Consider the following 12,443-nt stretch of genomic DNA (forward strand, 5'->3'; position numbering starts at 1 on the left):
CCCCGGCGGGGAATCGAACCCCGGTCTCCCGCGTGACGGACAAAGAGACGAATTTTGAGACGGAAATGTATATCTCGCTGTAGCGATCGCGGTGTCGGGTCGGTGACGCTCACGCGAATTCTATGCTTTTTCCCCATCCCGCAAAAGTGCTTAACGCCGCTAAAGAAGTTTTCACTTCAAAAATACCTTCGCCTAGACATGTCTTTAAGGACCATAAGTCCTCAAGCTCCAGTGGCGCAATTGGTTAGCGCACGGCACTTATAAGACAGTGTCCGAGCTATGCCGGGGTTGTGAGTTCGAGCCTCACCTGGAGCACTTTTTAATTTTTTTGACGGCTGGAAGGAATTTCATGGGACTAAAACCTGGAAAAGTGGGTTGTAGAATTCTTTCTCATGGTCTTAACGCAATTAAAGGTAACGTGACGAAAATACATGAAGCTCAGGAGGCTGGAGCCGTGCTAAAATACGTTCGGTATTATTAGCGCTTATTGTAATGTAGAAATTCGTATTGGTTGAGCCTAGCAGGGGTGCAGCCAAGAATTTAGGTTAGGGGGGGTTTTAGGCGCAACTAATACTTTGGAGTGTGGGGTATGGCATACCTTCCAGGGTAAGAGTGAGTTGCGTGGGCCCTCCTCCAGAAAATTTTAAGATTAATGGTTCAAAATGACTAGTTTTACCTATTTATGAGAGATATTTGATTAATCATATGGTTTGGTAATTGGAGGAGGCGACCGACAGCTGAGGTCATTTGCGCCATGAGGGAAGGGTAGATAAGGAAGGGTGGAGGGAAACCTGGCGTCGGCATTAGCCTGTTCTTAACGAAAGGCGCCAAGGGGACCACGGCTTAACGTCCCATCCGACGGACGGAGTGTTGCGCTTGAAATGTCCTCCACACAACACTCAAGCAGGGATCGGGCAGTCTCTGAATGTTCTCTGCCGCTGCCGGGATTTGAACCCGGGCCCACCGGGTGGGAAGCCAACACTCTAGCAACCACACCAACCCGATCCCTATTAATCATATCACTATTCTATAAGTAATACCAATATATTAAGTATAATGGATTAAAATTAGAAATTTCTCTGAGCTCTGGGGGGGGGGGAGGGTTCATCCCCCTAAACCCCCCTCGCTGCGCCACTGGAACCTAGTACTGCCGATCTATAGAGGATATTTAATGTTTTTTAAGTTAAACATCCAGAACTCATTAAATTTGCTCCTTAAAAAGGAAGGATCAGATAAGAGAGGAATTTCGAACGGGTAGCGCTTGTGAAGTTTTGTTTTTATATGAAGAAACTATTGGCATACATGCATGACGGGCTAGAATAGTTCCTTGCCACTGTGGAAAAAAGAATTCTTCTCAATTGAATTGATGCTTAATTTATACCAATTACCTGATTCCTTTTTTGTCCCTAGATCTGATTATAATTTTGAACGCTCGAGAAAGCAGTTTGAAGTCTCGTGTGTAATTGCCTCTTTTTGTGCTACGTGAATGGCATAGCTGTACTTTTTCTACACGTTTCAGTTTACTGTGGGCGTTTCGCTATGGACTGGTCTTTTAAGAAAGCGACGAAAGAAACTGGCATTCATGTACTTGTATAATGATTCCGCCGCCGGCAAAAAAGGTGTGACAATTATAGTGAAAGCGCGTAAATCGTCGCACCTATTGGTTTCGCTTGTTTATGGTGGTTATGTCCACTAGAGTCTCATTGAAATGATTATGTTTTCAAAGTTTAATCCGTTGCTATTGATCAACATCTAATCGCGCTATCACTACCGAGCAAGCATCCCCTTATTCTCGAGTACTTTACATCACTGTTGATGTAAAATACTCGAGAATTAATGTAGACGGATAATACGAATAGATATACTATTCCTTGGAACTTTTGTTATTTATTTTCTAATTTTACTCTTGATTCTTGAAATGCAACATTAAATTCATCTTTCTATATTTCGTAACAAGCTGAGATTTTCTTGAATTTTATCTATTGAGTTGTATTACGACTTTTTTTTCGCAAAGTTTAAATAAACACAACCATGAAAAGTTTTGAAAAATTAAATATGCGTTGCAGTCTTCAAAACGTAAAACCGATTAGCACAAATATTCTCTTGAGTTACCCGTCCGTCGGAATTGAAATCCTGCTGTTGCACGCAAGGTCAAAATATATGGTGAGTCCTTGTTAGGAAAATAATTGTGATTTTCGTTAATTAATATTGCATCTGTTGAAAATTTGTATTAATTTTAGGAAAAATTGAGTTTCACTTTACAAATAAAAAAATAAACTTTCAGTGATATTTTCCCCCGTTGAGATGTGGTACAGTAATATAGGCTGAAATTTTACTGCGTCCCAACTAAAACATAAAACGCTGAAATATAAATTCCGCTAACTGGAAGTGAGTAATTCATTTTAACTGACGAAATCGATGGTGGTTTGTAGGAATTCTTCAAAAAATTATGTAATTATTCAAAGTATTTCCCAAGGAGTTTTGTGTGAGAAAATAAATTAACCAAGTAAATTGCTAATATTTTAGCACCACCAAGAGTTTATCCATTATCGTATTATTAGACGCCAGATCCAACATTTCATTTGAAATATTTTTTACAGCAAATGATAACATAAATGGGTAAGAAATCATGTCGTTGAAACCTACAAATTTTTTTCTAACCACTTATATTACGCTGTGAAGGGTGCATTTCAGTATGATTCAGATTCCTTCGGATAATTTGGAAGGGTACCGAAATGATGAGTCCTGCAGCTCGATTCTGTAAATGTCATACCTGTGCTTCGCGTGGTTCGAACCACAGTGGAGTTCTCACGCCTCTCACCGTGAAAGACGTTCAAGCGATCCTGTAAGCCTGTGTCGTGAGATGTTTGACGGATTGCGAACGATCACTTCAGTTTCTTATGTTGGTAGCTGTGCGGACGCGAGGAACGAATCAGAATCTCCGACACAAACTTACTTCAGCGGCCAACTGCAACTTCAGTTACCATAGTCAAACATATACAATGCCGTGGAATATTCACTCCCAAAGTAAATAATACTTCTTTACTCAATTTTGAGTGAGGTCTTTTCTTTTAAAAGTGCCTATTAATGATAAGTTACGGTTGCTTAATTAGTTAATAGCTATAAACTGTATATTACCTCTTTTATATGTTGTCAAGTGCTGCGTATCAAAGTCAGTTATCACTTAGCGGGCTCGTAATTGCACAATTAGCTCTAATTTCCTCATGATATGGAGCTAATGCTTACGCGGAATGAGAACAAGTGTTATTTTATTATTTAATAATGGTTCACTCTCGTATGTGTTTGAGCTGTTCTCATCATTTCAGTACATAATTTTAAATGCGCTGTGGTGCGTATACATATATGTCTGATTGTGCAAGCACATGCCACTATTCACGATTTATACTGATGAAAATGTTTCTGGCGCGAATACGAGTAGATTATTAACAGTTTCTGCTAGAGGACGAGATGTTTACATGTCTTAGTATTTCTATTATGTCAACAGAAAAACGAATCATGTTGGTCGTGTTACTGAACGGCAGCAATAATGCATGGAAGAGATGGGATAGATGATCAATGTTTATCTTAACGTACTAAAGTATGCCCCGGCAAGCCATCTAAACGTCTACGAATTAATCGTGGTGTGAACTCAGTGATCCATCGCCAATCTCGCGTCTCGAAGGGAATGTTGATATCGCGTATCTGCCGTCGAAGTATGTGCATCTATTGCCTCCGTCGACATTGATGCTCATGCAAAAGTAGCGGAGGTATGTAAAGAGCCTCCATTCTCGTTAATAAAAACAAATCGAAGGCTTGAACTTACGAAATAAATATTAAATAAATCTGTTAACATTCAATACCGCACAATACTTTTACCGTTGGTTCTACTCCAAATTATTATGAAAATTAAGTTGTCAGTATTTTAATTGTACATTCTAGAAGATGCACAAATATAAGATAATTGTCAAACCCTCAGCGCAAGGTTTAACTTCCCACCAACTTCAATCGCAATGAACGCCAATCAATTTAAATAGGACGCGAATGTAAATTTAACTTTATGCATTTCTTTTATTTGTTTTTAATACATATTACTTATGCGAAGTGACAATATGAAATAGCCACCATCGTAATTAATGAATAATGTGCTATTAATTATCAATCACAGCGTAAATTCATAATGAAAAATTAGAGCGCATTGCCGCGACGAAGCTACCACTGCTACCACGGGCCCTCTTGGGCGTGAATACTTTCACGGACGCGGCTGTGAGAGTGACGTCACTAAAAAGTTTCAGAATCGCTCCAGCGTCAAAGCCGTGAATACATTGACGAAATCCGCTTGTGACGGCCATATCACATTTACAGAATCGAGCTGCTGATTAATTCAAAATAAATTAAAATTTATACGCATTCGCGCCGCGGAAAAGAGGAATATAAAAATGAGGGCAGATTTCTCCGGCGTCCTCACTTCATACGCCTCAATCACTATCGGTTTTCAATTCCACCTTCATCCACATCGCTGCGAGGTAATAGTACCTATCCTCTCAGCTTAAGGGCTTGAAAAAAAAAGATTCACCCCTGCCGGTTCAAAAGCCTTCAATAATCATTCTCGCCATCGTCGCCCGAGATAGAAGCATTTCAATTGCCGGCTCTTTTCAATGGTTTTTACCACGTTCCCTCAAAAATTATCTCCGCCGTGTAATGCCTTACAAGTAATGACTGCCGATCTGGGGCCGTATTCTGTAACTCCAAACCGATCGGTGCGGCACCGATTCGTCGGGTGCGACGTCACACCGACTCCCGGTAAGAAGTCGTGCGATTCTGTACGAACCCGGTCGGTGCGGCACCGACGAGAGGACGGGAGATCGTCGGTAGCCGTACCGACAGCAAAGAGGTGTCGGTACGGCCACCGACTAGTGGGTTTCATGAATTCCCCGGTGCGCATTGTACGTTTTATTTTGTTTTTACCTCATCACCGAGTAAATAATGAGGTTTTCTCCAATGTTATCTTTTTCTGCCCCTTCGAATACGCCTCTATAATTCACTGTGTCATCATCTATATTAATTACCTTGACAGAAATATAAGATAATGGTTAATAAAAATGAGGTTTGCTAACATATAATGACTTTCTCTCATTTATGTTACCGCACTTTCACTCGCTTGTAATAGGCTTTATTTCTCTCTATCATCATTTTTTTGCTCCTTTGACATAAAAAAGATATTTTTGATTAAATATGAGTTTTGCCGCAATGTTATCACTTTATATCACTCTGAATAGGCGACTGTTATTTCACTCAATCATCAATTTGGCGTTTCTCTCGGCATAGAAATAAGATCTTTTTATTTAAGTATGAAGTTTGCCACAACGGTATCAGTTTCTTTCATTTGTAACGGGCAACTATATTTCATTTCATCGTCAGCCATTGATTCCCTTGACGATAAAAGAAGATATTTGTTAATAAGTATGAGGTTTACCGCAATATTATCATTTTCTCTCACTTGGAATGCGCAACTTATACATATGTATTTCACCCAATCACAATTTATTTACTTCCTCGTCATTACACTTCTTTTAATTGCACCCAGCTCCATATTTTTATAACAATTTCCTAACTTGTTCCTCTAATATTACATTTGCATTTGAATCCTACGTTCACGTTCCATGGTATGCTATTTTCGTCTGCTACGGTGCCAATGGCATAACCTTCCGTTGATAACATTTATACGGAACTTACTTAATGACAACTATATTACCAAATCGTGAATAAATAGCATTATACGGAACCAATATTTAAAAAAAGAAACTACGATCTCAAGGATAGTTTCAATAATTCATTCCAGCAACAACAATCTCCATCACATACAAACTTTATTGTGATGTTGTAATATTGTTTCCTTCGATTCTGTAGGTACAGCATTACTACCACACATTATATAAGCATTGTCAACAACTTATCCAATATCGTTTATCTTAATCTAGCAATAAGTCGTAATTTCCGCAAATAAAAAGATTGAGAATGACGACAACAAACTGTGCCAATGAGTCTTCACTTGTTTTTACCCTTCTTTCATTGGTGGAGACACGTCAAACTTCGGATATATTCGGATTTTCCCTGTTTGGGAAGGAAGGGGAACCGTACCGACTGGTTTGAAACCGACGACCTTACAGAATCGCTGAAAGTGTCGTCGTCGGTGCGGAATCCGTTGTCGGTACGGTTTGATGTCCAGTCGGTGGGCTTGAAAGGGAAACCGACCGGTGCGGCACCGACGAAATACAGAATACGGCCCCTGTACTGGTAGGAGAAGCGAGCATGGTATATAGTTCATTGGATCTTACGTATTACTATCAAGCTCCAGTGGCGCAATTGGTTAGCGCACGGTACTTATAAGACAGTGTCCGAGCTATGCCGGGGTTGTGAGTTCGAGCCTCACCTGGAGCATATTTTTATTATTTGAAGGAATGAAAGGAATTTAATAAAAGGAAGGAACAAAAGGAATTTAATGAGGCCAAACCCAATTGGGGCATTTCCTAGAGGGTTAAAGGGCATGGGCGGGGTCCCTCCTATTTTTAAGGATATTATATTTAGGTAATATAATGTATACAATTATTTTAATCGCATGTTCATTTGAACCTATATGATAGACTGTTTACACGATACATTAACACGTGCAAGTGAATGCCTGTTTGCATGAATGATTTTTGTGGACTGGAACGGAACATGTACGAATGCATGAACCACATTAGAACAGGTTCTATTTTCTGTGTATGCATTCGCGCAAGTTAGGTGGTTACACGGTGCATTTTTGTTTTAATTCACGCGTTCATGTATTTAGACATTAAGTCGTACCGTTTAATGTATCGTGTAACATGGCCTTTTATGGCTCGGTTTCCAAAGAATAAGAAAACCCCACTTCTCTGGACACGGTTTCGCCAAATTTGCATAAGCCTTTTTGTCTTTCTACCGGTTCGCCTATAGATAGATCATAGATAAAAATCCTTATCTCGTAGAATCACGTAATCAAAGTTATTTCCAAGCTATCGAATCTGCTGACTTCTTAGACAAGAATTTTGCGCTTAATTTCCCACCTAAAAAACAAAAACACTGAACCATTACAATATTTTTGTCGGGTTAAATTTATAGAATTGTATTCTGCACTAAGATCTTTAAGTATACTCGTTTATTTAAGAATATAATAAAAATAGCTTTAATTCTATTGCAAAAACTTTTGTTTGACGCACTATGTCTTCGCAAAAGTTACTGTGTCCATGCCACTCGATAAATAGTTTTCTTTGTCTGATATATAGTCAAATATATAGCTTTAATGGTATAGCATTGGAATCCATGGAATCATCTGTACCTTTTTCAACGTGAGTGTTGAATGAATTATTATTACTGTAATAATATTGTAATAAGTTGGCCATTAGCGTAGTGGTAGCATGAATATGCAATTAAAATAATTGAATGCATTATAATAATTTAATATAATACCCTTGAAACCTTACTTCTTTAACCGATTAATAAAAATACAACTTTTTCGGGAACGACTCAAATATTTTCGCAGGTAATTCGTTCCAGTTCCATATGGTACCATTCAAGAAGGAGAACTGATTTACATTTGTCGAATGTGATCAACACTTTATCTTGAACTGATGATTATTTTTTCCCACAAATCTTGGCTCTGTAATGTCCTTTTCAAATCCAGCCCATGCTTTTTCGTCAATCACTATTTTGTACCACCTACCTAGCCTGCTTCTTTTCCTTCACTACTGTAAATGGCGCTAGACTGCATGGAAAGAGCGTAATATACGCGAAATTAAACTAAACGTTGGTGATCTGATCGATACCAGGGGATATATTTTAATAGTATGCGTACATTTACGAAATTACTCCACTGAGTGATGGCTTCAATGTGATCTGACAGCGTGATGCCTACCAGCCCACTTTATGAACTTAAAGATTTTTATTTTATAAATGGACGCGAAAGGAAGGTGATGGGGAGGGTGGGGTTTGTCAGTAAGGAAGCAGGAACATTGATTTAAAATATTTATTTTATTACAAAAGGCAACTTAAACGTTACAATTAAAATATAACAGCAGTATAAATAGTAACATTTGCATGAAAATATCCCATGCATATATGTTTGTAACAAAACTCCCGCAGAATTTGACCATTCACTCGAGATTATTGGAGAACTTGGATTGAATTATTCTTTGATTCATGACGAATGTGCGGATTTTACATGGAAAAAATCGATGTTTTCACATCCTGATTCACGGCGTGAATTTTGTTATGTGAGCACAGGGAAACCACAAATTTTCTTAAGTATCTTATTTGCGTTTACAAATTTTGAGCCAGTATTTTCAACCCACGGAAGAAGTTACATGTGCAAATGTTGGATTATATTCCACTCCACTGGGTGCACGAACCTCTCTCTGTGCGCATGATAACTGTGATCCTTGAAGCTTAGAGTATGTTTTGAACTAATAGAAATTTTGTTTGCTTTGTAGCATGTGGTATTGGACAGCCCAATAAATAAAAAATTAAAGATCGTCTTCCGTTGTAAAAAACGGGACAACCTTGTGTTCTGAAGTGAAAAATTGTGAGTCCTGAAGAGAAAAAAGGTACTGATAAAGTGAGCCATTCGTAGAATTATTTTACTCGTGGGATTTGAGTTATAAGCTGGTGGAAGTATAAAAAAGCCATGTAATATTCTTTGTTAATTTTATATACCATTCATTATTAAATGCATGTATTATTTTTTCCGATTTGATCGACATGTTTTTCAGTCGTATGCAGTTTTCATTAATCGATGTCATTCATATGCATTCCTCTTCGCCTAAATTACTTCATATAGATTATCTTATGCCGTGGAATATTGCGGGGATGAGATAGAATTAGATAACAATGGTTGGCGCATGTTAAAACTTGGAAAATAAATACGAATCGATAGCATGCTACATACACAGATAATGTTAAGAAATAGATTAGAACAAATATTAGCATAAAATGTGGAACTACTTTTGAGAAAGTGACGCAAAGATGTTAGGTATATATCAGGCATAATGATGACATCCTTTAAAACTTCGGTAATATTCTTGAAAAATTTCCAAAATTTTTATGTCTGCAAAGAAGACTAAACTGTGTTCCGACATCCGTATGCCCGTAAACTTTCATCGGTGTGCCATCCATCCTACCTTTGAACCATGGGGATAAGGATCCCTCTCAGGAGATACTTTGTGTATTTTAGGTATAATTTTATCCCTACGTGGCAGATTGTTCTAATGTAAATCTCTTAAATAAAAATAATAGTATTCATATGTAGTATCTTGTCATTTGAATGCACTTAGATTTTATCTACACAGTTATCGCTCCCTGAGTTATTTTAGTTTGTGCATGCCATCAATTGAATCAATTGTTTCTTTATCTTTTCTCAATTGCCATTGAATTTACTTAAACTACCGGTGGGAGAGTAGATTTTCCTCCATTTGAGCAGTTTTTTCAGACGGTGCATACGCTTACACTTCACACTATTTAACATTTTGAGATGAAGAGATGTCAAACATTTAACAAAAGTCTAGAAGTAGTTAGCTCCTTTGATGGAATTGTGTTTTCGTTAGAAATTCTTCAATTAAAATGTTTGATATTATTAATTATTGGCCTTTTCATGTTATAACATCACTTTAAAAAATGATGTGGCCTAAAAGTATAATATCATATTACGATATATAACATTTTGAACCAATGGTAATTTTTCAGAGCCAATGCGTAAATAATTCGAAGAAAGGTGGTGGTTAATATGCTGAGTCTCATATCCTCAAGAAGGAAATTCTGTGACCTTCTTCTTTAATAGAGGGACACCTTCTTATTCATTTGTTGTTTTTAATTACAAGCCCTTGCCGTGTGGGGAGGGTCTGATGGTTCAAATACCCCTGGAATATACAGGAGATACGTTCTTAAGTGCTTATAGGCTCCCCATAAATAAACATCCTCTACTTTAACCCCGACACAATGGTTTCTAGCTTCTTATATTCCCTTAAACATGGTCATAATGACTCTTAAAAAATTGAAAATGTAAGCATTTTAATGATAAGGAAGTAAAAACTCATTTCATCGGTAGAATTTGACGTGATGACTCAGGGCACACATGTGCTATAGTGAATTGTGAAAGAAATTATAAATAGTTGAATCAGTTATGGCAAGTATTCATAAGAATATGACGTACGTTTTGCATTTGCCATCACAAATTGTGCTAATGACTAGACCTTATTCCTAATACCTAGACAGGAATACTAGTTGTAGCAGGATAGTCTAACTTTCCACGTGTAATTGTATATCTATCTATTATAATTGGTGTAAAATATCATATGTCGTAATATGATACCCCCTCCGAAATTTTTTCTGGTTGTAGCCTTGTCTATATTATTAGAAATGGATTCAGTTTTTCTTAAATTTAGCTATCTCAGCCAATAAGCTAATTTGTTTCCGCGGCAACTCTAGCCAGCACTGCTTCTCTCCACAGTTTTGTACGAATTATCCGTGCCGGATTGGCACTCTATGTTGCACCTGCACTGGAAAGCGACAATGACCTCGAGGATACATATACTAAAGGTATTCGTGTAGTTAATAGATTTCTCCACGTGACCTCTTTTTAATATCGTGCACTCGTCCGCACTTCTCATATCACGCAAATAGTGCCAAGTGCCTCGCTTTCTAGCGGTGAACGTATTTTGACCCGTCATATTTTTTGCCTGCTCTCTATCCGTCATTCTGCCATGTCATTCATTCTCCTTTGCACAGGTTCTCCGTCGTTTCTTCATCTAATTGTTCCAATCATTCTTCGCGGAAGTATTCAAATATTAATTCTCAATGTTTTTCCTTGAGATTTTCATGGAGTCTTCACATCCGTTTAAAAAAATCGCACGAATCATCATATTTTTTTTTTACTGACGACCCGTTTTAAAATATGTATCACTGTTTTTCTTGGTGAAAAGGTATGGGGCATTGATTGTGGGGCACTTCATGTCTTTGTGAGTCATTTTTTCCATCTTTATAGTCTTTTTTCCCACTGGCTCCAGCATATTGTTCCAAAGCAGTATGGAAGCTGAAATAGAATAGAAAATAAATTACTAATATTGTTTGCCATTAATTGATGAGCATGCGAATGTAAATTACGTGCAAGTTTTATTACTCTCTGGGTGATTATATTTAATGCAGACTAGAGTAATAGAAATAATTGCATGATACTTTATTTAAATTTTTATCAGCACTGACCGGTAGGTCAGCCTTAAACAAAAATACGCAAATTTTGATTTTTAATCTATCCAACTTGCATAATTTTTGCTGTACGAATAGGATTTAATCATTAATTTTCTATAATATATACCAAAAGTTATTACCAGTCGATTAAAAGGGATTATTGTACACTATTTGAGAAGACAAGCATTTACGCATTGCCTTAAATTTTTTTCAAAGCTCATTTGTTTTAATTGTTTACGAACATTTCATCTCGCACGTAGTCTGTAAGGTATAAATATTTAAACATATCCTTATATCATAAACTAAAGAGTGTAGGGTACACAGTCCCTTCTTTCAGAATTGGAGGAAGGTGAACCAACGGATACGTATGGGGGGCGCAGGGTGCGGGTCCCCCCTTCCGGAGCCGCCTTCATTGCCGAGCAATGCAGAACCACAATTGCACTTTTTCATATCATAAGATGGAATTGTCTTGCATACTAGTATAATCAGTTTAAATATAACTTTCTTAAAATTTGCATGTAACTCGATTATTTTTCATCACGATAAAAGTGTAGGTAGCTAAAGATATCTTTTGCGCCCCCCCTTGAGTATTTTCTGTATCTGCTACTGCAACGTACATAAGACCAATCTTTGTTTTGGATGTGACAAAATAGATGTGTAGCATATTCATGGACCACACTTTGTTGCATAAAGCCTGAATCACACATTCATTTTTTTAAATCCCTTCCGAGGGACAGCTCGAGCGATCGCTCCAATGATGGCAGAAAAAAAGTCATTTAACGCGTTCCTTTCCCGCGATGGTTCCAGGGATGAAAGTCTCGTCCCTTTTTCCATGCCTTGGTAGCAGTGGCGTAACTAGAAATATGCCTGGGGGGATGGAATGGCCTGTGGTTGGGCCGGGGGGGAGGGGTGGAGGGGAGGATTAACTGTAAATTTTTGCATTATGACATGCCTGGAAATACATTTGACATCATTTTGGCTCTCATAAAGATTTATATTTAAGCCAGTAACTGATACAGAAAAAAGTCAAGTGGGGAGGGGGCGCAAAAGATATTTAGAGCTACCTATACTTTTATCGTAATGAAAAATAATTAAGTTATATGCCAAATATAACATTGTTTTATTTAAACTGATTATACGCATGCACAAGAAAATGCTATCTTTTGATATAAAAATATTACAAAATA

At 37.6% G+C, this 12,443-nt stretch overlaps 1 protein-coding gene and 2 non-coding genes across 3 annotated transcripts in view; 2 read left to right on the forward strand and 1 right to left on the reverse strand.

The window, feature by feature from the left end:
- The first annotated feature begins 225 nt into the window (after positions 1-225).
- Positions 226-315, forward strand: Trnai-uau. The gene is given in 2 exon segments: positions 226-263; positions 280-315. It is a non-coding gene; the product is annotated as a tRNA-Ile (tRNA).
- Positions 316-6,348: 6,033 nt separating this feature from the next.
- On the forward strand, positions 6,349-6,438 carry Trnai-uau. The gene is given in 2 exon segments: positions 6,349-6,386; positions 6,403-6,438. It is a non-coding gene; the product is annotated as a tRNA-Ile (tRNA).
- Positions 6,439-8,067: 1,629 nt separating this feature from the next.
- The window catches only part of LOC124160266 (phospholipase B1, membrane-associated-like), a 62,855-nt gene continuing 58,479 nt past the window's right edge, over positions 8,068-12,443 (reverse strand). The window contains exon 7 of the mRNA XM_046536081.1: positions 8,068-11,101. Within this exon, the coding sequence (XP_046392037.1) occupies positions 10,941-11,101 (161 nt within the window). The 3' untranslated portion in view covers positions 8,068-10,940. The remainder of the gene's footprint in view (positions 11,102-12,443) is intronic.

Source organism: Ischnura elegans, chromosome 6 (genome assembly GCF_921293095.1).
Source record: "Ischnura elegans chromosome 6, ioIscEleg1.1, whole genome shotgun sequence".
Classification (NCBI taxonomy): Eukaryota; Metazoa; Arthropoda; class Insecta; order Odonata; family Coenagrionidae; genus Ischnura; species Ischnura elegans.